Raw genomic sequence first — 27,358 nt, 5'->3', positions numbered from 1 at the left:
GGGTGAGCCTGAGCACAGAAGAGAGAGTATACATAGGTATACATAGAGAACATATACATAGGCCCAGTCCAGAGTTCCTTGCACCAAGGAAATGATGCAAGGACAGCTGGTGAGCAGCTGGGTTCTCCCTGATGGAGCGTGGCAGCCCCTCCAGTTCGAGGGTGCTCCCCCAGCCCTGGCCCTCCCCAGCCCACCCACACCAAGCCAGGCATCCACTGCCGGAGGCAAAGGAATTGGTAGCTTACCACTTGCTCATCACAGCCTCAGGAGTGCGGTTAAAGCCCAGGGTTCTAAATAACGGATCCCAAACTTTGGGTTTCTCTAGTTATCTCTTTTTTTTTATTATTATTTATTTATTTTTATTATACTTTAAGTTCCAGGGTACATGTGCATAACGTGCAGGTTTCCTCTAGTTATCTCTAAGAATCTTGTAAATCATTTCAGTTGTCTTCATTTGAAAAATAAGTACATAAACAAGTTTGTTGGTGACAGAAAGGTTTAGCGTTCTCTCTCCAAGTCCATCCTCTCAGTGGTAGCCAGGCTGCACAGTGTCTGCTTCTGTTGAACGACCCTTGTGCAGACGGGAAGTTGGCATTATCTGACCTCAGCATATCAGACCTTGCATTAGGTTCTTAGGTTAACATCCGAATCCTTGCAAAAGGTTTTTGGCTGTGTCCAGCATGTGTCCACACACAGGCCCTCAGCTGAGCTACAGAATGTATCTGCTTACCCCCTTTAATTTCAACTTCCACAAGATTACAGTAGAAGCCTGTTTTCTTCAATAGGATTTTCCACTGCTACATAGTCATTTTCTTTTTTGTAATCACCACTCTGTTTTTCATCCTTATTTTAGTTACTTACTTGACTTCACAATTACTCTGGAATTCAAGATATACAAAGAGGCCGGGCACAGTGGCTCATGCCTGTAATCCCAGCACTTTGGGAGGCCAAGGTGGGTGGATCACCTGAGGTCAGGAGTTCAAGACTAGCCTGGCCAACATGGTGAAACCCCATCTCTACTAAAAATACAAAAATTAGCCAGGCGTGATGGCTCACACCTATAATCCCAGCTACTTGGGAGGCTGAAGCAGGAAAATTGCTTGAACCAGGAGGTGAAGGTTGCAGTGAACCAAGATCGTGCTGTTCCAACTCCAGCCTGGGCAACAGAGCAAGATTCCATCCAAAAAACACAGATACACAAAGAGAACTTTTGTAGTGAACATTTCTTCATATCCTGAAGTTGGAAATTAGTAGAAGAGTGGAAATGTTAAGGCCAGATTCTCTCCCCTCCAATGACAGACCCCAGGCCCCAGTGATCAAGGTTTCTGGGCTCCTCTCCCAGAGGGATCTTCTGCCATCCAGCCTGATCCCAGGCAGCTGGTCTTGTGCAGAATGACTTTCGTTCCGCCTGCAGAGATCTCAGAGTCTAAACCTCCCACGACAGGGGGGTTATGGGAGTTCTCATCTCAGGTTCCCTCGGCACAGATTTCCATGTTGATCAGCCATTGACACCAGCCTCCAGTTTCATTTCCTGGTGCTCCCAGGCACCAGCCTGGTGAAACTTTCTCCTGAGTATTCTGGTTAATTGCCAGAACTAAGAGCTCTCCCACCCAGGCCCTACCCATAGCGCTCACTCTCTACAAGCACCAGAATTGCCACTCAGAGGCACAACAGAACAGTAGCCGTAGAATTTCCCCAAGTCTGGCCACATTCCAGCCACCCTTGGACAGCTGCACTCCCCCTGTACCCTCCCCTCCTGTGCTTGGGACCTGGTCTGTGTGGGTACCTACTATGTGTTATGATGGAGTTAAGATGCGATCTTGTTTGTTCCTTCTCTGGTGCAATTCTAAATGACACTTCCTGCCTGATCTGTACCCCTCCAGGTGCATGCCTACATCATCAGCTACCTGAAGAAGGAGATGCCAAGTGTATTTGGAAAGGAAAACAAGAAGAGAGAGCTTATCAGCAGGCTACCGGAAATCTACATTCAGCTACAGCGAGAATACCAGATTTCTGCAGGGGACTTCCCCGAGGTCAAGGCTATGCAGGTACTGGGAGCCCCTCACAATGTCATGGGCAGAAGGTGGAGATGCAGTGCCACATTGTCTGACTGTTTGCTGGAGACACATGAGGGTCTCATGGTTTAGGATCAAGGAGAATGCATCTTCCTAATGGTGATCCATGATAACGGGCTATGAATAAAGCAGAAATTGCCTGTCTTCCAAAATGAGTAAACAAAGGAGACACATGGCCAAAGGCAAATGAAGTTCCCATGAGAAAGTCAGGTGAGCAGCCCTCTTAGACTGTGCCCAAGGAGGCTGGTTGGTGTTGTGGTGACACTGCTTTTTGGAATCCCAGAACCTTGAGGGAATCAGAGCTGGGAGTGGCCTTGAGGGTCACCTTGGGCGGCCTCCTCCAGCCCCACCCGGACCTGCCCCATGCCATGGGATTATGTGCTCAGGCAGCCTTGCTGCTGCAGGCTCAAGGGCTCCAGCAGGGGCTGTGGGGCTCTGCGGATGCTGCTGGACTGTGTGGGCACAGGGAGGACTGTGCTTAAAGGTTGGTGCTGGGCAGCCGTTGACCCGCTGTCAAGGCCTCTCTTGAGTTGTGGCCGGCCGGCTCCAGCCAGGCAACAACGGGTGCTGTATTCAGCCGCCCCGGCCTGACCGGCATATCTACCTCTCCGCACTGCTGTTAGATGAGTGTGTCCTCACAAGCGAGGCCACCCGTCTGGCGTCTGGGCTGACAGTCCTCACAGAGCCAGGCTGGCTGTCTTCTTATCTGGTGCAGGGACCCCTCTGCCCTGGGGGCCACAGTCCTCTCTGTAAAGCAGGAGCCACAAACTCAGATGCCTGCAGCCACTACCCAATAACGCAAACAGTGGAGCAGGCCAGGTGAAAGAGAAACTCTGTCACTCTTGCTTCCTGAAGTTGCTACAGTGCCTCCCGCGGGGAGACACTGCTCTTGAGCCCTGGGGCTCTGCAGATTCCTCCCTTGCCAGGCCTCTCCTGCTGGTCCCCTGTGAGCCCAATAACGTAGGGAGCAGACTCTGGGACCAGAGCTACTCATGACAAAGCTAGCCTGGGATGGCCAGGTCAGAAGACACCCAGGGTCCTCTGAGCTAGGGGAAGGCAACAAGGAAAGCATGATCTCAGGAGCAGCCATGGCCCACTGAGATGGAGGGTACAAGGAGGGCCGAGCCTTTGCTGAGAATCACCTGGAGTCAGGTCTATGCCTAGTACCTTAGCACCACTGAAGGTGGGTGAGCAAGCAAGTGCAGGATCCAGCTGGCCACTCCAAGTGCTGACATAGAAGCAGGCTCTGTGCAGGGTCTGCAGCCAGACCAGGTGTGTCACCCCAAGGGGAATGTGGCAGTGCCCAGGCAGGGATGCCTGCAACCCCAAAGCCCCAGAGGGGGTGTTACAGTATGCTAATTAGCTCTTTTAGTTCTGCATAATGTTAGCAGCTCAGTCACCCTCTTGCCCTGCTCTGGCCCATGGCTCTGGACCAGCTCGGCCTCACCCAGTGCTTCTGTTGAGTGGCATGGCTACCCTCCACCAGTGAGGGTGGAGGGCCAGTGTTACAGCCTTTCTGGGTATCTGCATTTGGTGGGTCCCAAGCTCTTGTCCCACATCCAAGAAGAATGAGGTCGTGCTGACAATTGAAGGGTGATGAGGGTGGAGGATTTTATTGAGCAACAAAACAGCTCTCAGTGAAGAGGGGATGGCAAGATTGGGTCATCTCTCCTGAAGTCAGGTCATCTCCCCAGTGTGGCTGAGTCTGGGGTTTTTATAGGCACAGGTTAGGGGAGTGCCTGCTGATTGATTTGTGAGTATACAAAAAAGGTTAAAACAAAGCCACCAGTCAAAGGTGGGCATGACAGTGTAAAAACAATTAGAGAAGGGTAAGTATATGTAAAATAGGTGAAGGGTAGGGATCAATCAAAGAAAAGCAGCCAAATGGGAAGACAGGTTCTCAGTCTGGTCTGTGGATTTGACTTGTAGCTTGGCCTGCAGACTTTAAAATGCCTTTGGCTTGAAGATAGGGTTTCACTGGAGACCCGCCCCTATCTGCCTCGGCATTTGTCTGCCTCCTGCTGCTATCACTGTTCTAGGCCCCTGGAATAAATCAGAAAAAAAAAAAAAAAAAAAAAATGAGCAAATGGGGCTAGACATGGTGGCTTATACCTGTAATCCCAGCACTTTGGGAGGCTGAAATGGGAGGATCACTTGAGTCCAGGGGTTGGAGAACAACCTGGGCAACATAATAGGACCCTGTATCCATTAAAATATTTTAAAATTAGCCAGGTGTGGTTGGTTCATGCCTGTGATCCCAGCCACTTGGGAGGCTGAGGTGGGAGGATGGCTCAAGCCCAGGAGGTCAAGGCTGCAGTGAGCCATGATTGCGCCACTGCACTCTAGCCTGGGTGACAGAAGAGACCTGTCTCAAAATACAGAAAAATATGAACAAATAGGGGTAAAAATAATTGACAGCAACCCTATTGTCAGGACACGTTTCTTCTTACAATATGAGCACCGTTGTGCTTCCATGTAATTGGATTATCTGATATCTGATATTTAGTATCTCTCTCCCACATAAGTCTGTGGCTCCATGAGGTTAATGACCCATGCCCTGTTCACTGCCATATCCCCAGCATCTAGGATGTAGTGAGTGCTCAGTTAACACATGCCAAATGAATTAGTAAGTTAGTGTAAGGCCATATCACAGCAGGCTCTCAGGCTCTGACCCAGCCTCGATTCCCACAGGGCTTATAGACCAGGGGTTCCCAGTGCCAAGCCCTGGAAGCTGCAGGAAGAGGCCTCCTTGGGAAGTAAGCTGAGGTCCAGTCACACCACCCGATTCCTTCAGAGAATCCCGAGGAATAAGGCAGCATGGAGCCTGCCAGGAATGCTCAGTGACACCTGATACTGCAAGCTAGCTTGCTGTCACCGGAAGCTCTGAGGGGCACATACGTGGATTAGGGCCTCTCCCATCCCTGAGACTGTTAAAGTCTAGCATCCTCTACAACATACGCCTTGACAGAGAGGGGGCATACGCGTAGAAGTGACCATATTGTGATCTTTGCACATATCAGGGTCACGCAGAGAGTTTGCTGATGCCAGTTTAGGTTGCTATTCTCCCTGTTCTCTCATGGAGCCAGCTGGTCAGAGTGACTCTTAGCTGTAGCAGTGAGAGGAGCATGTATTTTGAAGGCTCTTCCCTGTGCTGGGACAGGCCCTGCAACCCACCTGTGTGGCTGCCGGTGCGTGCCTGGCACACTCTGGGGAGGGACCGTGACTGACAGCACAGTGTCAATACTGCAGGACGAGATGAGCACCAGAAGGGCCACCGTGACTGCTGACTCTGATCCTTCGACTGGAAGGAGAATTTGGACCCCTCAGCTCATGAGTTGGCAGTGTTTCAACAGCAGAGGGCAGCAGAGTCAGCCCCGTCTGCTCAGACCCTCTGGTGGATTTGAAAACTCTTCTGGTGAATGTTGCCAATTAATGAGCAAGGGACAGCACTACCGGAGACGGGGCTGGGAACTGACCTTTGCCTCTTGAGAGGGAGCAATTCCAGGATCCTAGCTCAGTGGATACAACTGTCGATGCGCAAATACCTTTAAGTTCGCCAGTGTGTATTCATCCCAGTAAGAACTGTTTGGGACTCACCCCGGCAGAGGGCAGGGATGATGATGGTTTGGTGCTGATGTCAGGAGTGATATGATGATGGTTTAACTGGTGCCCCCGCGGTCCCCAGTCAAGCCTGGGGGGGACCACAGGGATGAGAATGGAGAGTTTATTTCCTGCCTGCCTCCCAGGACGGAAATAACTGCTGCCTCCTGTCCACCCTGCAAATATGCGGCCACTCCCCCTGCCAGTTTTCCAGAGCTCTGCAGTCGGAATCCACGGCCCCTGCAGGCTGGTGGGAAGTTTGGGCAGGCGTCCCCCTCCTTTATCTGCTGGGCCAGACACAGGGGCTCTGTGTGCGCTCCGAGCACAGGCTCATTCTTAAGGAAATGGGGTAGGTGTTCACGCACCCGGGGAATCCAAACTCGTTGAGCCAGCAGCGCTGGGATTTTTGTGGGGGATGCCTGCTCCTCCACCTGCTTAGCTTTCTCTTTTCCATCTCCTCGGCTGACTGAGACGTTGGTGGTAGGAGCCCGAAGTGCAGGCCGCATTGTTTGGTGCTGATGTCAGGAGTGAATGCTAGTGACCGCGTTTGAGAGACTCGGCCTGCAGTACCCACTGCTCTGAGCTGAGCAGGGGCCACACGCTGGGTTTGCACGATTCGATGGCTGCTGACGTTGCTATCTGAGAAGAATGTCAGAGTCCCTTCCCTAGAGAAATGTCAGCCCGTTTAGCTGATATTTCTCAGCTCTGTCCCCCACCGTCTACCACCCAGGAATCCCCTTCCACATGTCAGCCCAGAATTCCTGCCCTGCCACCCTAGAGACCATGATTTTGATTCTCTATTGGAAACAACCTGTGTGTCCAGCTACAGGGGACAGGGTAAATGAAGAATGGCCCAGCTCTGCAGTCTAAGTTCAATATTCTGTAGCTGTTAAGAGAAAGGTTATGTCAAAATTAATACCACAGAAATATATGACATATTGTTAACAGTATAGTATTATTGTTTCAGTGTGTGTGTGTGTGTATGTGCATGCATGTGTGTGTCTGTGTGTATGTGTTAATGGCTAGAAATGCATGCCCGGATATGCTAGCAGAGATTTTTGCCAGATGATGATATTATAAATTATTTAAAATTTTTAGTTTTGCTTACCAGTTTTTTCTCAGTTTCTCAGTCAGAAAGCATATTTATGATAACACCAAGTTTGTTGTTTTGTTTTTTGTTTTGTTTTTCCCTAGCAGCGTGTCACATTGCTTCTGTCCAAAACAGCAAGGTCTGACTTTTCCTTGCAAATCTCCTTGCCTCATCTCCAGAAAACGGCACACCTGCGTGGCCTCTCTTTTGGCCCCCTCTAGAACTGTACATACAGAAATACTTCACACATAAAACCTACCATACCTGGAACATTTCTGCATTTATTTGATAAAACTACTGTTGAAGACATTTTTCATCAGATCTTTGAAGCTCCTCATGTAAAGCTCTAGGTAACTCTCATAGTTCAGGGCCACAGAAAGTTTGTCTCTTGCAATAAACAAGTGTTTTCTCTCAGACAGTGAGGGTCCCCAGGGGTCCCCCTGGGCAACTGAGCTCTTCTCCATATCCAGGCAGTAGTTTTCCTTAACCTCAGCCATCTGATGTTATTATTCCCTTCCTCTCCCTCACATGTATATATAGGTCTCATGCCCAGGCTGGTCTTGAACTCCTGGGCACAAGCAGTCCTCCCACCTTGGCCTCCCAAAGTGCTGGGATTACAGGCGTGAACCACCGAGCCTGGCCGCTCTCCCTTTTAATGACTTGGCTTTTTTCTTTCTAATGACTTACTAATTTCGTGTTATCCTTTTCACTGTGTTATGTCAGGTCCTTTTTTAAACAATTGGAGTGTCCTTCCTCCATTACAACATAAGCTCATCTAAAGCAGGAACTATGGCTTTTCATATTTATTCTATATCCTCAAGCCCCAGAACAGGGGCTGGTGCAGAGTAAATGATAAATAAAAGTTGGGCAGGTGGGTGGATGGATGAATTGTTGGCTGAATGGATGGATGGAGGGTTGGTTGAATGGATGGATGGTTAGATGGAGGGTTGATTGGACAGGTGGATGGATGGACGGATGGATGGAGTAACCAAGGAGAACCAAGGTAGGAAGGTCATTTTCTACAGTGCCGTTCCACAGAGCCTCTGTGGCATCCTGTGGTCTGCCCCAGCCTGGGTGGGCAGCCGTGTTTCCCAGGCCCCCTCTAGGGCCTGTGCTTCTGCTGCTCTGTGGGCTGACCGGCTGCCTTGCTCAACAGGTGGAGCTAAGACCTGTCCTGACCTGGCCAGTGATACTCAGGCCTACTGGCTACACTTACTCTCTCGGGCTCCCCAGCCCTACTCCCTGCTCTTACAAGTTCCAGCTTTTGCTTACTTGTCCATATTTTTGAGATGACAGTGGATCCATGATGATTATTTTGTATGCGCAAGGTCTCCATGGCCCTGCCTCGATACCCTCCTGGCATAGTGTGGGTGCTCCTGGTCAGGCCGTGTTTGGTGGGGCTGGTCCTACAGGATTCCTGTTGAGTAGACCCCTCACCTCATTCATGAGAGTTAGAGCCACTGAGAAGGTGCCCTAAACTACATTTTTTAGGTGCTCCAAAAACAAGGTGTTTAATTCATTGTTTTACGTAAATACAGTCCTTCTGTCACAGCTCTGTGTTCCAGCGCAGAGAGCATTAGTGAAGAGCCAGGAGACGGGGACTCTGCTTTGCCTCTGCCAGCTCTCTGGAAAATGGGGTTCTAAATGCCTGCCCCTCCTTCCTCCCAGGATTGCTGTGAAGATCGGCTGAAGTGTGTGGCTGAAGTGTGAAATCCCTTGAGAAATAGAATACTAACTCTAGAGCATTTTTAAAAGGCAGGTGAAAGAAGGGTTCTCAGAGTCCTCGGAGGTTGCTGTCACTCGTGCGGCCACCAGCGGAGATTGGCTGCCGTAGGAAAACACTTGTTTCTTGTTCCAAAAAAAACCACTCCTATATCTGGTACATTTGGATGTGGGAAGCTCCCAAAGAATGCACTCCTGAGTAGTGCGCGGTGAGCGTCTGCCCGGGGCAGAATTAGTCTCCCTCCAACGGCCCCCAGCTGTTTCCCCCTGAAGAGACCGCATGTAACCCATCTGTGGTTTGTCCTTCTGCAGGAACAGCTTGAGAACTACGACTTCACCAAATTCCACTCGCTGAAGCCCAAGCTGATCGAGGCAGTGGACAACATGCTGAGCAACAAGATCTCACCCCTCATGAACCTCATCAGCCAGGAGGAGATAAGCACGCCCACGCAGCTGGTGCAGGGCGGCGCCTTCGACGGCACCACGGAGGGCCCCTTCAACCAGGGCTACGGGGAGGGCGCCAAGGAGGGCGCCGACGAGGAGGAGTGGGTCGTGGCCAAAGACAAGCCCGTCTACGACGAGCTCTTCTACACTCTGTCGCCCGTCAATGGCAAGATATCGGGTGTCAATGCCAAGAAGGAGATGGTGACCTCCAAGCTGCCCAACAGCGTCCTGGGCAAGATCTGGAAGCTGGCCGACTGCGACTGCGATGGCATGCTGGACGAGGAGGAGTTCGCACTGGCCAAGCACCTCATCAAGATCAAGCTCGACGGCTACGAGCTGCCCAGCAGCCTGCCCCCCCACCTCGTGCCACCCTCGCACAGGAAGTCCCTGCCCAAGGCCGACTGAGGGGCGGGCCGCAGAACGGGGCGGGAACTGGAGGACCTGGGCCTCAGGCCTGCTCCGCCACTGACTCACCGAAGGACCTTGGGCAAGGCACTGCCCGCTCTATGCCTCAGTTTCCCCATCTATAGAATGGGGAGGGTGGACACTGGAAACTAGATGACTTCTTTCACCTCCAAAATTCCCTTCATTTCTGTGAAAATATTGGGGGTAGGAGGGTGGATTAAGAGATTGAATGGTTGAGAAGAAAGAGAAATTGTCCAAAGAGTCCTCAGAATCTGCCTGGAGCACGCACGGGGATGGGCCTGGTGCGTCCCGGGAACCACAGGAAGTGAGCCGGGGCTTAGGCGGAGCAGCTGGGTCTTCAGGCTGCCTGCGCTGTTTGTTCTCATGAACGACTCTGGAGCAGCTGTCTGTCGCTCAGGGGGCACCAGGAGGCAGCAAAGGTTATCTTATTTATTGTATTTTGTTTTCTGCTATATTTAGAGCGGCAAAAAACAGAACAGAGGGTTTCTGCTGTCTCCAGACTGTCTACCAAAGAGAAGGCGACAGATGCCTCCTGGGTTTGGAAGGGGGCTGCACTGTGGATCCCCCATCCATTCTGCAGTCTCCAGCAGAGCAGGCAGCCAGGCCCCAGCGTGCGTCCGTCCCAGTGCCCCGATGACCACCTGGTCAGCCCTCCCAGCCTCCCCTCCAGGGGGCTTTCCAGCAAAGCCATATTCGGCTAGGAATTTGGAACTCACAGTCTTTATTAACCCCTGGCAAAACTTCCCGTTTGCACGTCAAATCACACTGAAGCCTGAAGATGAGCTTTTCTTACTAGTTTTTCCAATAAGTAATCGCAAAACCCACTTATCATACTTAAACTACAGTAAGGAAAAGAGGTGGTTCTCTGCAGTGATTGTTTAGTGTGGCCCTCAACCAGTAAATGTCCCCAAGTCTCCTTGGTGGGTGGCAGGATTTAAATTCAGCCAAATCCTGTCCTAGTGTGTGCAGTGTCCTCGGCCCTGTGGAGACAGGTGAATGAGGGACCAGCCCTGCCCTGGGCTGTTGAGAAGAGATCAGTCCACCCAGAGTTAGACATTGATTTTGTAGAAAACAGGCATTTATTACGTTTAGGGGTTTTTTTTTTCCTTACAGGATAAAAGCCCTTTATACAGAAACAGAATGGAACCTTTCGTATAAAAGCTTTTCTTTAAAGGCTGTGTGGTTCGTATCATGAATGCCCGTCATGAGGCGGGATTCGGGCACATACCTGTATTTTGGCCCCAGAGTGTGCTCTCCCCAAATCCCCTGAGTAGACCTCTCTGGACCGCTGCTCAGACAACTACGTCAGGTGGAGGTGCCTCCCCCTCCGTGGGCACCAGCTTGGGGAGGTAGGTGCCATCCACCATTATTTATGCAGGAAGAGACACAAAACAGCAGTGGCCACATGGTATGGGGCTCTGCTGGCACCAGAAGTGAATGAAGTCAGAACCGTCCCACTGAGTCTTCCAAAAGTCACATAATTTTTTTTTCTGTCACCTGCCTTTGGTGACAGGGTCAAAGGCACAGATTGAAGAGAAAATCTTGATTTGGGAGAAGCATTTATATCCAGATGCCCACCCTCACACTCCCTAGCTTACTTTCTACATAATTTAGTTTTAAGAGAAGGAAATGCATAACGTGGTTTTTAGTCTTAACAAGCACTTAAATTCGTTAGATGCATAGAAAAGAACCATTTATCATTTTATTATTTTTATTTTTATTTTGAGACGGAGTCTCACTCTGTCACCAGGCTGGAGTGCAGTGGCACGATCTCGGTTCACTGCAACCTCCACCTCCCAGGTTCAAGCGATTTCCCTGTCTCAGCCTCCCAAGTAGCTGGGAAACAGGCACGCGCCACCATGCGTAGCTAATTTTTGTATTTTAATAGAGACAGGTTTTTACCATGTTGGTCAATATGGTCTTGATCTCCTGACCACATGCGTGATCCACCCGCCTCAGCCTCCCAAAGTGCTGTAATCTAAGCAGGCAGTTCTGTAAATGCGTGAGGACTACCTGAAGTCTGCAACCACAGTGGAGGTCACCAAAGGGTAAACTGAGGAAGGGAAGAGGGAATTCACTTGACCAAAGGCTTAGAGATGCCCAGGCAAGCTGATTTTTCCATCCAGAATTATCTTGTTCTTTAACTCTGCTCAATTGTCATATATAAACATGAATTTATATACATGTATGTCACATGAGTATGTCGTTTTAAAACAACGTGTACGTATGTAAGTTTTGTCTGGATACAGAAAGCTTCTTTAGAGGGCAGCAGGTTGAGGTCTCCGATTTCTCCGTGGAGGGAAGCCTCTCAGGCACTGTGATCTCCCTACCTCTGCGCCCTCAGGTGGGAGAGACGTCAGGCAGCGGGGTCCTTTCCCTGCTGGCACCTGGTAATGTTCTTGGAGAGAAAGAAAAAAAAAGGGGGGGAAATCATGTGGCCACTTTTCTTAATATCCTCTTACATGAAGTCACTCATCATGAAAAGTTGACTGGAAAAGAAAACACTAGAAAATATTAGGGATGGTGACCAAGTGAGGACTCGTATCTTCCCAGGACCAGTACAAAGTTCTGTGAATGTGTCCACACCACCAGCGGTCTCCCCACCCCACACGGCAGGGCAGCAGGGCCGACCCTGGGGCCTGCTCCCCGCCACTGTTGCCCTTCCTGCACCACCCCAATTTGCAAAGAACCCCTTCCCCAGAGTGTTTATGTACAGGAGGGAGGGTGGAAGTACCTAAACTCTAGAACTACAACATCTAAGAAGCTGAGGCCCTGTTTTCTACACAGCATATGGTATCGCATAACACAAGCCTTCTGGTCTTGAGTTTAAAGGGAAAATGAAAACTCCAGCCTATTGCTCCCACAGTCTGCTTCCGGGTTGTCAGCCTGCCAGTGAGGGTCTCCTGACCCCATTTGTAAAACACTGCACTAAGACTTGGGAATCTCCCCAGCTCCCAGGGAGGGGCGGCACACAACACCCTCCCACTGCTGCTTCTACCTCCTGCACCGGCCCAGCAGCATCTGTCGGTTCTTTTCCGAACTCACTGTACCTGGATGGCCTGCGGGCAGGGTCGCTTTTTGCGGGGAGGGTCATTCTTTCAGTTGGCTTTTGGTTTCATTTCTCCAGGGCTGGACCTGGTTCTCTTTTGAACACTTGTCATGATGTGGCAAGAGAGTCTTTGGATTTGGGGCTGTGGTTCACCCGCGGGAGTCACAGCTGCGGCCTGGACCTTTCCCCCTCGCACCCTTGCTCACCCTCCTTCATTATGCCTGGAGGATGCCTGAGACGATTGCCTTCAAGATGAGGAAAGTGTTTCGCTGTTTATTTCCTCCATGGGATGTAGCAGGCGAGCATGCTTAGGACAGAAAACTACTGAGTTTACTCAGGTAAATGCGGGCCTAATACAAGAGTGTATTGGATTCCAAATGTTGGTTAACCAATGCAGTTAATACACGATGCTTCCATTGTTTTTCTTTTTGTAATCTTACTTAGAAGTTTCAAACAAAAAGACACAGTCTGCTGATCAATACACATGGAGCTGCCTCTCCCACTGGCTCATTTTCCAGTGGCTGCGTGCTGGCCTCTCGGAGCAGAGTGTGGATCCCTGGATCCAGGTTGAACTGAGGGAGAAGAGTTAGGGAGAGGGTGTGCCCGTGACCCCCAACTCTTCCTGTGGAGAGAAACCCAAAATGTGGCTGCTTCAGAAGGAAAGCAGCCCCATCGGGTGGGGGCAGAAGAGGGTAGGCAGCAGAGGCCAGGTCCGCAGACAAAAGCCCCACCTCAGAGTGGTTGGAAGCCAGGACAGCGGGGACTCGTGGAGGCGGCCGCTTCACAGGAGTCCTTTCTCCAGTCGTGCTAGGGAGGAGCCCCTGCCTGGCCAGCACTGCCCCGCCTCTTGCCGCACCTCGCCAGTGTGCCCTCCGCCCGCCCACTACCGTAGTAGGCATCTGGCTTTTCCCACCAACCCATCTACCTTTTTGGTGGTCCAGACCTAGAGTCCTTGCAGAGTACCCCTCCTCCCACCCTCACTTCAAGTGAGGTTTGGATGAGATAGACCACATCCCCCTGGTCACAAATACTGGTTCGGGAGTGGACATGTGGGCCTGTTCAAGCTGATGAGAGCCAGGACCCCCAGACTTCTGTTACAACTCTTGGGAGAGAGATTATCTCTTCTCTGAACCTTGCAGTACATAGAAATGAGCCTATTGATGCAACAATATAAATGGCATTGAGAGGGGTGTCCAGAGCTGCTGGGGTCAGGGTAGGGAGGTCAGCCTGGCAGAAGCCACCTTGTGGAACATGAAAATGAAAGAGCCCTTGAGAAAGGCTAGAGGAATCCAGGCCTGTGGTGACATTTGAGCTGCTGGATCAAACTTCACCTGAAGTCCTATTCCTACTAGATTTTATTTTTTCCACTGTGTGGGCCAATGCATTCCCTTTATACTGTTTAAGCCAGGCATGGTGGCTCACACCTATAATCCCAGCAACTTGGGAGGCTGAAGTGGGAAGATCGTTGAGGCCAGGAGTTCAAGACCAGCCTAGGCAACATAAGAAGACCCTGTCTCTAAAAAAGAATTAAATATAGATAAATAAATAAGTAAATAAATAATAAAAATATATTGTTTAAACCAGTTTCACTTGAGATTTTGGTTACTTGCCACATAAATAATCCAAACTTTGCTCCAACTCACAGGATTCTCATTTCACCAGGGGCTGCAATCAGACATGGTCAAACAGGAGCCAGTCCTTGCATTGTGTGCAGTGGCTTTAGCTGCCGTTGAGTTAGAAAGGAAGAAAAGCAGTCCATAGCCCCCGCCAACAACTTCAAAATTCCAGTCTCTGTTGAGGTCTATGTGCGAAGCACCATGCAGTTCAGTCTGTCCTCCCGCGCTCACAACATCACCCAGGACTCCATGGGTTGAGGGTCTTACTAGGAGAAGGAACAAGCTAGTCTCCGTAGGGTAAGCAGGTGGGATGAGGTTCTTCCTAGAAGAAACAGGATTTTAACTGTGTCAGACAGGATAGCTGAATGTGGGTGATGGAGTGTGGGAAGGGACGTTCGAAGCTGAAAGAACAGCTGAAGTCCAGCCTTGGGGCAGGAGAGCTCTGGTCTTGCTCAGGAAATGGTGAGTGGCCCATGGAGAGCACCCAGAGTGAGGCGGGCAGACTAGCCTGGTTAGGTAACCTGGCGGGCTTCAAAGTCCTAGCTGAGGCAAGCTCTGGCAAGTCTGAGTTTCCTTCCCAGGCCGTGGGAGGCTTCACAGGCGTGAGCAGAGCTGCACTGTGGAAAGGTGCGGGGTGGTGGTGCCTAGGCTGCCGAGTTAGGGGGTCAGTGACAAGGACCCACGGGGCAGTGAGGGCAGAAGAGGGGTGCACGGGAGGACCACCACTGCAACTGCTGAAAGCAAGGAAGGAGCGCAGGGTGTCTGGAAGCCAGCCGGTGCAGGAGGGGCCTGGCAGGGAGAGGACAGCAGGAGAGAAAGCGTCTCTGAGACGCAGGGAGCTGCACCCCACCCGAGACCACGGCACCTCTCAGCGTCACCCCTGACTGTCTGCAGTGGACCCCGGCGGTTCGGGTGTGACTCCCTAGCCCAGCTCTCCAGGACGGGCTCAGCTGCTGTCCTACTGCGGGCTGTGGCTGCCAGGAGCGCCTCCCTGAGGAGTGGGCTGTCGCTTCAGAGGCTCTGGGGCTACTGGGAGACACCCACAAACATGCACCCCAGCCCACACTGCTACCCTGAGTTCAGCCACAGGCGAGTGAGACCACCAGAACTAGAACCTGCCTTCGCTCTGGCACGCAGTCCAGGCTGCTCGGGGAGGAAGGGATAGACGCCCACCAGCTCCCTGTGCACCCCTGCCTCCGAGCCCTGGGTCACGGCCAGCTCTGTGGAGCCAAGTTAACACCATGTCTCTCATTTTGGAGGAGAATCCACAGCCCTAGCAGTTCCAGGTCGCCCCTTCCTCCGGGGAGCCTACCCTTCAGCCCCAGGCTCGGCAGGCTACACCTCTGGCAGGGCCTAGAAAGCCAAGCACAGGGTGTGTGAGGCCTTCAGTCTATGGGCCGTTTCCTGGGGGTGAATGAGAAGACCATGGCCCAGGACGCGCCCTCATACCCTCACCCTGGGTGCCCCTCGCCCTGGGTGCCCCTCGCCCTGGGTGCCCCCCGCCCTGGGTGCTCACAGAGAGGCCCCACGAGGGTCCAGAGGGCAGCCTCAGAGTGGGAAGTGCATCCACAGGCTTCCCACAGAGGCTCTGCCCTTTGGTGTCTCCTACGCAAACTGCAGCACCCCCACAGAGCTCCAACCCGGGGTGGCGGGACCACCCCAAGGGCCTCTGCGTCCTGGGAGCCAGGACCCCCACCTGGAGTTGGGGAAGTTGCTGGCGGGGAAGGGAGGATGATGAAGGAGGAGATCATCTGGCAATGGCCCTGGAGCATTCTTGCGCCACCCCCTCCCAGTCTGGGCCACGCCCTGTGGCAGGTGGGAGGACAATGTCGCCTGTGTGCCGTCACCCAGCACGCTGGCTCAAGGGGAGGGCTGTGGTGCAGTCGCACTCCAGCCTCGGCCTCTCCTGATGTCCCTCTTCCTCCCTGCACAGCCCCTGCTGTCTGCCATCTCCATCCATCCAGCAGGGTCGCCTCCACAGGACCCAGGCATCACCAAGGTAAGCAGTTTCCTGTCTTCCTTCCACCTGCTTCAGTCACTGCAGTAGAGGGACCTGGCAGCAGGGGCTCTGAAAAGAAGAATCTGGAAGGTGGGGTGGGGCAAAGGGGACCCTGGGACATTCAAGCACAGGGGGTCAGAAGCACTGGCCCTTACCTGGCTGGTCTCCAAGCTGCAACTGCCATGAAATGTGAGGACAGTCTGGCAAGGCAGGACCCCAGGCCCATGGCAGAAGGGCCATCTCCATTCACATCATCCCCTAACCTGCATGCCCTCCAGGTTTAGGGGGCTGTCCAGCAGTTCCTTGTCCCCAAAGGGCTGCAGGCCTGATGGCTGGTCAGCCCCACAGTCCCCGGGAGCTCCTCAGAGCTGCAGGGCGCTGCAGCAGGAGGCCCAGCACGAACCTCCAGGTCCCGCCCAGTCCAAGTCTCACCATGGACTCTCAGTATGAGACGGGCCACATTCGCAAGCTGCAGGCCCGGCACATGCAGATGCAGGAGAAGACTTTCACCAAGTGGATCAACAACGTCTTCCAGTGCGGCCAGGTGAGTATAGCCAGCTATGACCCACAGCCCACCCGTACCATGCCCCCAGCTCTGGCCAGTGGCCCTCGGGGGTGAGTTGTGGGGTCATCTGCCTGAGGCCAAGCTGAGGCCAGAGCTCCTTCTTCCAAGGCAGCTGCTCTGGGTCGCACCTCTCAGGTCCCAGGATGGGAGGACAGGTGAGGCTGGGCTGACCCCATACCTGCCGCTGTCCCCTCCCCAGGTGGGCATCAAGATCCGGAACCTGTACACAGAGCTGGCTGATGGCATCCACCTCCTGCGGCTGCTGGAGCTTATCTCAGGGGAGGCCCTGCCACCCCCCAGCCGGGGCCGCCTGCGCGTGCACTTCCTGGAGAACAGCAGCCGAGCCCTGGCCTTCCTCAGGGCCAAGGTGGGCCCCAGGGAAAGGGGTCTGGGATGGTGCTGGGGCAGGCAGCTGGGACAGGCTGAACGCTTGGGTCACCTTTCCTGGGCCAGGTCACAGGGCAGAGCAGAGGAGCTGGGGCCTGAGTACAGGGTGAGCGGCTGGGACACAGGAGCAGAAGCCAAGCCCTCCTTGCACAGCACCCCTGACCTGGAGAGCACCCAGCTGGCCCGGCAGGAGCAATCCATATCCCTACTGGGGTAGAAAATGTCACTCTCTCATAAGAGAGACTCACAGGATTCTAGGCCGAAAGAATCTTAGGCTTTTCATTTCACAGATGAGAAAACAGAGGCCCTGAATTATTTACCAGGCAAGATCGATGGTTAACCAGCCAACAGAGCCCAGATGTGGGGCCACGGTGGGCTGGCATCGAGTGGGAAACAGAGGGAAGAGACTCGGACACTAAGACGGCAGGTGGGGAAGTGGAGAAGGAGGGAGGAGGCCTCAGCAAATGCGGGGAGCCAGAGTTACCTGAAAGAAAGGGACAGGTCAAGGAGATGGCTGCTAAAAGGAAGCCGGAGCTCGAGGGACAGAGGGACCCTCATGGCCAGGGTGAGGGGCCTGTGCAGGGGTGGGGTGGAGCAAAGGGATCATTGGGAACCGGGAAACATGAAGACCAAGGGCTCCTGGAGGTGGCTGTCCCTGGAGGCTGTGAAGTCACTGAGCTGGGCTTGGCTGGATGGAGCCTGACTGTGCATTTCCATCACTATGTCCTGGAGTGGAGCTTCTGTCCAGCCTCCTGGGGAACTGGTGTGTGGGAGGAAAGCCAGGGAGGGGAGAAACCCAAGCAAAGGGAAGGGGAGCGACTGCTGTCCTGAGCAGGTGCGAGAGCAGAACTCTGCTGGCTGCAGAATGCTGGGCCCTAGCTGATCCAGGGACAATGACCCTGTGAGCCAGTCACCTCCCCTCCAGGAACCTGGGAAGGGTGTAAGTTCCATAGCCTTTGTCAGAGGCATTGCAGCTCTCCCTAAGCTTTAATATACAGCATGTCACTGATACCTATGAGGGTGACATCCTTGTCTCCATACACATAGGAGGCAACTGTGGTCTGGAAAGGACGAGGGAGTTGCTGCAAACACACAGGGAATGTGTGGCAGAATGAGGGATGCACTCACTTATGGAGACGCTCCCATGCCCTGGGCATTCTATGCAGACACTGGGCTACACTAAGCAAAGCCCAGACCCCCACCTCGAGGCATCTGGCTTCAATGGGAGACAGGTTCATTGAACCCAGATCAGCGGTGTGCTGGCAAATGTTTAACAAATGATTCTCTGGGGAAAATAAAAGCTCCAGTGTGCTGTATTCGCTGATCCTGTGGCGTTAATACCCCCAGCACGGTGAGTTTAAGTCACCAGCGTGACATCGCTCAATAGGAAGTCGGGAGGATGGGCTCTCAGGAGCTGGGAGGAGCAGACAAACACCCCATTCCCCAGAGGCTCCAACTCTAAGGCAAGGTGATTGACATGCCAGCTGGAATCCTTTAGAGACCAGCCGGATATACCAAAGCTTACCCAGGGAGACACCCAGGGCTGCAGCTCCTCCCACAGGGCTGGTAGTGGCCGGGTGAAGCCAGTTGCCCTTCAGGTCTTAGGGAACGTCTCACTCCTTTTCTTTCTCCATTCGGTACTTACTGATCGATTCCCTGCTGTGTGCCACTCCACTAGGATACGTCAGAAAACAAAGTCAAGATCCTCACTTGAGCGGGGCAAGGGGATCGAGTGTGTATTTGGGTGGGAGAAATAGTCTTTAGGTTTCTATGTTAAATAACCTAAGTCAGGCTAGGCAACATCTGAGTGAAGAGTCAAACGCAGGGAGGTGAATAGCCATGCAGATATCTGGGAGGATACTTTCAGACAGCAGGCGCGGCCGTGCAAAGGCCTGAAGTCCTGTGCTTAGAATTCCACGTAACTACAAGAATCCGATGGGCTTGGAGCTGTGTGGTTCCACAGAGAGGAAGTTGGAGCCAGAGGGAGCTGAGGGCCAGACCTTGCGGGGCTTCTCCCCTTGACTCACCCATCCTCCCTGTCCAAGTGGCAAGATGTAGGGCAGAGGAGTCTCAACGTTGGTGTACTTAAGAGCCACCCAAGGTGTTGTTCAAGTGCAAATTCTCAGGCTCTGGCCCAAGGCAATCTGACTGGGTGGAGCCTGGGAATCTGGATTTATAGCTGGCCGTGTTGGAGCTGGAACAGATGAAGAAGGCTGAGATCTGGGTGTGAGCCCAGGGACCCAGCCACCCCTGGATATCCCAGGACACCCTGGGAGATGGAGGCAGACAGTCGCTATTGTCTGTTGGGCTCACACATTGACGGTTATGACCCCTCATTTCCAAACCCTGTAGCTGAACCACTGATTTTGGCCCAGGTCTACCTGTAGCCCACACACAGGGAGTCCCCCTGCTCTAGGGGCCCAGCCCAGTTCACCAGGTTGGGGCTTCACCCAGGTGGGCTTGAGGCCATGGCTCCAACCAGGCGGGATGCCTTTGCTTTCCTGGACTTATCCCCTGCCTGCTTCTCCCTAGGGAACCTCCCGGCTGGGGCAGGATAGATTCCAGGACCCTCCCATCCCGCAGCTGGCACCCTAAGCTTTTGGTGACTGAGTCCTTTCTGGACATGGGCTTCATGGCTTAGCCCAGCCAACTGTGCCCACAGGTGCCAATACCACTCATCGGGCCAGAGAACATCGTGGATGGAGACCAGACACTCATCCTGGGACTCATCTGGGTCATCATTCTGCGTTTCCAGATCTCCCACATCTCCTTGGACAAGGTATGGCTCAGTCCCCAGCACCCAGCACCTGGTGACTCAGCCCAGCCCTCGCCTCACCTCAGACTCCTGGGGACTGAGAAGTTCCATGTAACTTTTATGATTCCCATAGGAGATCTTGGAAACTGCAAAGTCAATATTCACTCTTCAACCATGGGTGAAGAACCCAGGATCCCAGAGATATTGTAACGTTGTAATATGCTGAAGTGAGGGCCAGGGCCATGGGCTTCAAACCAGGTCTGGGCAAGTCATTCACTAGGGAGGGTTCATGGTCACTGCCAGCACCCACTTTCACCCCTGTGTGTTGCTCCCCACTTGGCACGGAGGCTCTGTAACTTCCATTATACCACAATGTACTGCTGGGAGAAATGCAATGTGTGGAGGGAGTCCCAGCTCTGGAGGTTTACAGAGTCCCTGGCACCCTGCAGACCAAAGACAGCATTTCTTTCATGGCCCCCCGCTTCCTCCATTCCACCTCTTTCCCCCGCACTGGATCAGAAAGACTATAAACTCTTTGTGGCACATGCCTGTAGTCCCAGCTCTCGGGAGGCTCAGGTGGGAAGATACACTGAGCCCAGGATGTCGAGGGTGTGGTGAGCCGTGATCGCACCACTGCACTCCAGCCTGGGTCACAGAGTGAGACCCTGTCTCAAAAAAAAAAAAAAAAAGAGTCCTTATACTTATCCTTTTTCATAGTTTCATGATTTCCAAACTGCCACCTAAAACTCAATTCTAGTAGGTAAGGAAAGTCAACCTGGAGAATGAAACGCTCATGAAAAGAAGCCACACATCTGGCACAAGTCCAGGACGGCCTGGAAACTCAGGGCCTGAGCCGCAGGAGGGCAGGAGAATTGTGTGTCTGCAGGGCTGAGCATCTATTTGAAGGTTGAAGGGGCGGATGAATTTCTAACTGACCTCAAGCCCTTTCAGGAAGCCATACTCACCTCCCCAGGCCCCCGGCCAGTTTCAGGTGCCCCCTGCAGCCTAGGCCCCTGGGAGCAGCACGTCTCTGCCTGTCTGCAGCCCCCTCTGGCCCTGCTTGCTGCTGACTCAGATGTGTGTGGGCTCAGGCCAGCCCTGCTCCCTCACAAGCCATCCCAGCATTTTCCTAGTTCCGTCTGCCAGCCTGGCCCCACCATGCAGGGTACTGGGGCCTGACCTCACTAGGACCCAGGGCCTTGCGACTCCACTCCCCGTCATGTGGGCACCATGCACGTCCTTCCTGCCCAAGCTCTGGGGCCCAGAGGGCAGGGGAAGTGCAGCCTGCTGAACCTTGATATTTTGAGTTTATAAACAGGAAGTGAGGCTGGGCATGGTGGCTCACACCTGTAATCCCAGCACTTTGGGAGGCCAAGGCAGGCGGATCACTTGAGATCAGGAGTTTGAGACCAGCCTGGCCAACATACTGAAACTTCATCTTTACTAAAATACAAAAAGTTAGCCGGGCATAGTGGTGTGTCCCTGTCATCCCAGTTACTAGGGAGGCTGAGGCAGGAGAATTGCTTGAACCCGGGAGGTAGAAGTTGCAATGAGCCGAGATCGCACCACTGCACTCCAGCCCATAACATCGGGCCTGGCTCACAGAAAGCCTGCAGTGACGGGACCCAGTCTCATGAAACCCAGCCACAATCCCATGAGCCCGAGGTCAGTTAGCACAGCACCTGACCCATCAGAGGGCTCAAAAAATGGGAGCTGTTGCTGTGCGGTCACCTGTGGTCATGCAAAGCCAGTGCCTCTGCAGTGATGGCTTTCCCTTGCTCCACTTCTTTGGAAGGCCCATCGCTCTCACCCCCAACCCCTGCTCACCGTGGATGAAATTGGGTAAAATCAGATACTCTAAAGAGAGGAGAGTCACACTGACCCCGGGCCGGGAGAAGCAGAATCCGGCTGTGGCCAGCCTGCCTCTCCCACAGTCTGTAGGCTGTCTGCCTCCCCACCCCGTCCTTGTATGGTGAACCGCTGCCCTGTCCTGCCAGGAGGAGTTTGGGGCCAGCGCAGCCCTGCTGTCCACCAAGGAAGCCCTACTGGTCTGGTGCCAGCGGAAGACAGCCAGCTACACCAACGTGAACATTACCGATTTCTCCCGAAGCTGGAGCGATGGGCTGGGCTTCAATGCCCTCATCCATGCCCACAGGTGTGACCCCACCCTCATCAGGAGGCCTCCGCCCACTGGGCCAACGATGCCTGGGTTTGGGTCCTCAGCCTGCCCATTGTCCCACATCTCTAGGCTTGAAGGAGGGAAAGTGGACACAGATGTAGAAGGGGCTGATGTCTGAGTCCCTGCTCTGGGTTAGCCCCTTTCCCGTCCCTAGACAATACCACGAGATTGGCCAAGTTTACCTTTGACCCCAGTCTTCTGCACTTCCTGTGACCCTCAATTCTATTCATGTTTTTCACCCTGGCAGCACCTGCCCTTTGGAGGTTCCCCCAGCCCCCCAGCCTGGTCCCTGTGCCAAATGAACCCTCTTTCTCTGTCAGAGTCCTACTCCTTCAGCAGGGCCTCAGATAACTATTGGGAAAATGAATTCACAAGAAGAGGTGAATGGCCAATAGGAGCATGAGTGCATTTAAGAATCTACTGAAAGGAAAGCAATAGGTTCCTGCTGGTGAAAAGCCCTTCTCGCTCTCTTTCCAGGCCAGACCTGTTGGACTACAGCTCCCTGCGTCCAGACCGCCCACTGCACAACCTCACCTTTGCTTTCCTGGTGGCTGAGCAGGAGCTGGGCATCGCTCAGCTGCTGGACCCCGAGGACGTGGCAGCCACACAGCCAGATGAGCGCTCCATCATGACCTATGTCTCCCTCTACTACCACTACTGCTCCCGCCTGCATCAGGGGCAGACTGTCCAGAGGAGACTCACTAAGGTGAGGGAGAAAGGAGGGGTGGGGTGAGCAAGGGCTCCAGAGGCAGACAGGCCTAAGCATGAAGCCTGCCCTGCCACGTACTAGCTGTGTGGCCTTGGCCAAGTCACCCAGCTTCACTGTGCACCCTCTATCACAGGAGAGGATGATGCCTGGATAACAGAGGGCCCTTGGGAGTGTTCCAGGGAGCACGGGTAATGGGCCCAGCATGGTGTCTGGCATACAAGGGAAGCCAGGGGAGGAATGGCCCCTCCTGGGCCTCTCCCTTCTCCTGGACTCTCAGGCTATTAAGCTTCTAATGGGATTAAAAGGCTTAGAGAGCCAGGATTCTGCAAGGACAGGCACAGAAGAGGCTCTGCCGGCTGGGGCTACACAGAGTTCATGTTTCTGGGGGGCTTTCTTACTCTCTGGACACGATGGCAGAGGCTGAGGCCTGGAAGTGCTCTTCTCAGGGTGCGTATCTCAGTTCGGGGGTGTGGGTGGAGGGGACACAGGCCAAGGGCTGTGAGCTGCTTTGTGGGGTAGGGGGTGCGGGGAAGGGAAAGGCGGTCTAGAAAAAGAACAGCAGCCTGAAGGGCCTCAACCCCCACCAGTGAGGCCAAATGGGTAAAACAAGAGGAGGAAGGCAGGATAGCCTCACCCTTAGTCATGGAGAGGGACCCCAAGCTCCTGGACCTGAGTGTGCAATCCAAGCAAACCCGGTTCTCTGGGGTGGGGGTACCACCACTTCAAAGGATCTTCGGCTCAGAGAAGTAGCTTACAGCTCACCTGGGGAACTCTGGCTGGCACTCAGTGTCCATTCCAGGGCCTGTCCTGAGAAGGACCCTGACCCCTTCCTACACCCTCCACCAGATCCTGCTTCAGCTCCAGGAGACAGAGGCACTACAGACCCAGTACGAGCAGCTGGTGGCCGACCTGCTATGCTGGATCGCAGAGAAGCAGGCGCAGCTGGAGGCGCGGGATTTCCCAGATTCGCTGCCCGCCATGCGGCAGCTACTGGCAGCATTCACCGTGTTCCGCACCCAGGAGAAGCCACCCCGGCTGCAGCAGCGAGGGGCTGCAGAGGCCCTGCTCTTTCGGCTACAGACGGCACTCCAAGCCCAGAACCGCAGGCTCTTCCTGCCTCATGAGGGCCTGGGCCTTGCAGAGCTGTCCCAGTGCTGGGCAGGGCTGGAATGGGCAGAGGCCGCAAGGAGCCAGGCCCTGCAGCAGAGGCTACTGCAGCTGGAGCGGCTAGAAACCCTGGCCCGGCGCTTCCAGCGCAAGGCAGCTCTCCGGGAGAGTTTCCTCAAGGATGCAGAGCAGGTGCTGGACCAGGCCAGAGCCCTGCCAGCCAGCCCGGCCACGGTGGAGGCAGCCGTCCAGAGGCTGGGCATGCTAGAGGCTGGCATCCTGCCCCAGGAGGGGCGCTTCCAGGCCCTGGCTGAGATTGCAGACATCCTCCAGCAGGAGCAGTACCACAGCTGGGCAGATGTGGCCCGCAGGTGAGCCCTAGCACATGAACTCTCCTCACAACTGGCTGAGGCTCTCCTACCACACCCCCATCCTTCCATGTCATATGCCCATTCTTTGCCAGAGAGGAGAGGGATGATTTATGGGTTCAGGGCTCCCTCTACAAAGATCTATCTCCCAGTGATGCTTGCAAGTCCACCATCAGTAATTCATCCCTATTGGTAAAGCACTTTCTAGGTAGCCTCTGATTCATCCACTAAACAAGAATTTGAGTGTCTACTATGTCCCACACACTGTGCTAGCTGCTGGAGATTTAGTAGAGAAGAGGACAAACAAAAATTCCCTCCCTCATGAACTTACACACTACTAAGGAAAACAGACAAATAAGAAAAATTCATAGCATGTGGTAATAAAGAAATAATAATAATAAAGGAGAGGCCGGGCATAGTGGCTCACGCCTGTAATCCCAGCACTTTGGGAGGCCGAAGTAGGAGGATGACCTGAGGTCAGGAGCTCAAGACAGCCTGGCCAACATAGTGAAACCCCGTTTCTACTAAAAAATACAAAAATTAGCCAGGCGCGGTGGCGCACACCTGTAAGCCCAGCTACTCGGGAGGCTGAGGCAGGAGAGTCGCTTGAACCCGGGAGGCAGAGGTTGCAATGAACAGAGATGGCACCATTGCACTCCAGCCTGGGCAACAGAGTGAGACTCCATCTCCAAAAAAAATAATAATAATGATAATAATAACAATAAAGAGGATAGGGGAATATGAGGTGCTAAGGTTGAGTAGCTAGAGGGGATTCACTGGGAAGTTGACTTCCAAGTAAAGACCAGAAAGAAGTGGGGAGCTGGCCATGCAGACATGGGAGACAGAGTATTCTAGGCAGAGGAAACGGCAAATGCAGTGTCCTTTCAGGTGAGCGCATGCCTAGCAGGTTTGAAAAATAGCCCGAAGGCCAGTGTTGGCCAAAGTGAACAAGTGGCAGGAACTGAGGTCAGGCGGGCACAGGGGTGAGGGGTGGGGATGGAGGTCAAGCCTGGCTTTGCAGGGTACAGTAACGATTTGGTTTTTACTCAGAGATGGGAAATTAGTGGAGAACTTGAGCAGAGGAGTGACACAATCTGACTTTTGTTTTGCGATGCTCACGTGGATGTCATGTTGGGAATAGATCCAAGGGGCAGAGGCAGAAACAGAGACACCAGTTACAAAGCTATTGCAGTAATCCAGGACGGAGCAGCAGTGGTGATAAGGGGTGAGGTTCTGGATAGATTTTGCAGACAGTGCCAAGTAGAATTTGCAGACAGATCAGATGTGGCCTGTGAGAAAATGAGTTATCAAGATGTTAGGCCGGGCCCAGTGACTCACGCCTGCAATCCCAGCACTTTGGGAGGCCAAGGCAGGTAGATCACCTGAGGTCAGGAGTTCAAGATCAGCCTGGCCAACATGGTGAAACTCATCTCTACTGAAAATACAAAAATTAGCCAGGCATGGTGGCCCATGCCTGTAATCCCAGCTACTCAGGTGGCTGAGGCAGGAAAGTCACTTGAACCTGGGAGGTGGAGGTTGCAGTGAGCCAAGATTGCACCACTGCACTCCAGCTTGGGTGACAGAGCAGATTCTGTCTCAAAAAAAAAAAGATTTTAGTCTGGACACCTGGAAGGATGGAGTTTTCATCAACTGAGATGGGGACTGCATGCAAGGTAGGGGGCCCTGACAGCCTGATCCTTCCAGGCCTCCTTCTGGCTTCTCTGCATGTGTCCAAAGATAGGACACAGTGCCCCTACCACCCCCTGCCAGGATGCTCTCAAAGTCCATAGGCCTTGCCCCAGCCACAGAGGTCAGACTCCTCCAGGGCAGCCAAGCCCCACCACGGACCGGGAACCCTGAAGTAGCTTCCCTGCCCCAACCCAGAGGAGATCTCCCTTATTCTCACGTCCTCCAGGCAGGAGGAAGTTACCCTGCGCTGGCAGAGGCTCCTTCAGCATCTACGGAGGCAGAGGAAGCAGGTGGCAGACATGCAGGCTGTGCTGAGCCTGCTGCAGGAGGTGGAACCCTGAAGTAGCTTCCCTGCCCCAACCCAGAGGAGATCTCCCTTATTCTCACGTCCTCCAGGCAGGAGGAAGTTACCCTGCGCTGGCAGAGGCTCCTTCAGCGTCTACGGAGGCAGAGGAAGCAGGTGGCAGACATGCAGGCTGTGCTGAGCCTGCTGCAGGAGGTGGAGGCTGCCTCCCACCAGCTGGAGGAGCTGCAGGTGGGCACTGGACCAGCAGGCCCTTGGGAAACACAGCAGGAGGGGGGACTTCCCCAGTGCCAGTGCTCAGAGGGACCCAGCACTTTGGGACCACTGCAATGACCACTCATCTCTGGCCAGGGGCCGGCCAGGTCCACCGCCTGTGGGCAGCAGCTGGCAGAAGTGGTGGAGCTGCTGCAGAGGCATGACCTGCTGGAGGCTCAAGTCTCGGCCCACGGAGCCCATGTGAGCCATCTTGCCCAGCAAACAGCAGAGCTGGACTCCTCCCTGGGCACCAGTGTGGAGGTGCTGCAGGCCAAGGCCAAGACACTGGCCCAGCTCCACCAGAGCCTGGTGGCTCTTGTCAGGGCCCGGTAAGAGACTGCCCCAACTCTTCCACCTTTCCCAAAACTTTTCTGTAACCCAAATTATCTCCTGCCCAGGTTAAAGTACTGCTGGCCTGGCAGTTTTCTCCATACTGACCCTCACTTCCAGAGCCTCTGTCTCACCTGTTGAGTCATCCAGGGAAAAGAAGAATCCTAAGGGGAGTGTCTAACGCCGGAGGGGAACCCCACTGCCCATGCCCCACCACTCCCCATGTCCTTCAGTGGTCCCTACTGTCCCTCAGGCGGGCCCTGCTGGAGCAGACCCTACAGCGGGCAGAGTTCCTATGCAACTGTGAAGAGGAGGAAGCCTGGCTGAAGGAGTGCGGACAGCGGGTGGGGAATGCGGTCCTGGGCCGGGATCTCAGCCAGATCGCAGGCACCCTGCAGAAACACAAGGTGGCAGCTCCCCGTGTACGCCCGCCAGTCGCTAGCGCTGCACCCTTCCCTCTCGGCCCCCCGGGCCCTCCCCTGTTCTTCCATCACTGAGCCCCCTGCTCTGCCCGCCGCTAGGCCCTGGAAGCTGAGGTCCACCGCCACCAGGCCGTGTGCGTAGATCTCGTGCAGAGGGGACGCGACCTCAGCGCCCGCAGCCCTCCGACGCAGCCGGATCCCGGGGAACGGGCAGAGGCCGTGCAGGGCGCGTGGCAGCTGCTTCAGACCCGCATGGTGGAGCGGGGC

The 27,358-nt window shown here is 53.9% G+C and overlaps 2 protein-coding genes across 2 annotated transcripts in view; both read left to right on the top strand.

Moving 5' to 3' along the window:
• EHD4 (EH-domain containing 4) overlaps positions 1 to 10,530 on the top strand; it is a 55,126-nt gene extending 44,596 nt beyond the window's left edge. Inside the window, exons 4-5 of the mRNA XM_011961054.1 lie at positions 1,884 to 2,048; positions 8,800 to 10,530. Of these exons, the coding sequence (XP_011816444.1) occupies positions 1,884 to 2,048; positions 8,800 to 9,336 (702 nt within the window). The 3' untranslated portion in view covers positions 9,337 to 10,530. The remainder of the gene's footprint in view (positions 1 to 1,883; positions 2,049 to 8,799) is intronic.
• Positions 10,531 to 16,349: 5,819 nt separating this feature from the next.
• SPTBN5 (spectrin, beta, non-erythrocytic 5) overlaps positions 16,350 to 27,358 on the top strand; it is a 46,225-nt gene continuing 35,216 nt past the window's right edge. Inside the window, exons 1-10 of the mRNA XM_011961051.1 lie at positions 16,350 to 16,565; positions 16,786 to 16,953; positions 19,636 to 19,752; positions 21,726 to 21,883; positions 22,385 to 22,613; positions 23,463 to 24,094; positions 26,177 to 26,315; positions 26,436 to 26,668; positions 26,923 to 27,076; positions 27,191 to 27,357. Of these exons, the coding sequence (XP_011816441.1) occupies positions 16,350 to 16,565; positions 16,786 to 16,953; positions 19,636 to 19,752; positions 21,726 to 21,883; positions 22,385 to 22,613; positions 23,463 to 24,094; positions 26,177 to 26,315; positions 26,436 to 26,668; positions 26,923 to 27,076; positions 27,191 to 27,357 (2,213 nt within the window). The remainder of the gene's footprint in view (positions 16,566 to 16,785; positions 16,954 to 19,635; positions 19,753 to 21,725; positions 21,884 to 22,384; positions 22,614 to 23,462; positions 24,095 to 26,176; positions 26,316 to 26,435; positions 26,669 to 26,922; positions 27,077 to 27,190; position 27,358) is intronic.

This window comes from Colobus angolensis, unplaced genomic scaffold (genome assembly GCF_000951035.1).
Source record: "Colobus angolensis palliatus isolate OR3802 unplaced genomic scaffold, Cang.pa_1.0 Scaffold533, whole genome shotgun sequence".
Lineage (NCBI taxonomy): Eukaryota > Metazoa > Chordata > Mammalia > Primates > Cercopithecidae > Colobus > Colobus angolensis.
Note: the sequence above shows the minus strand (reverse complement) of the source record. Positions and strands in the feature narration are given on the sequence as shown.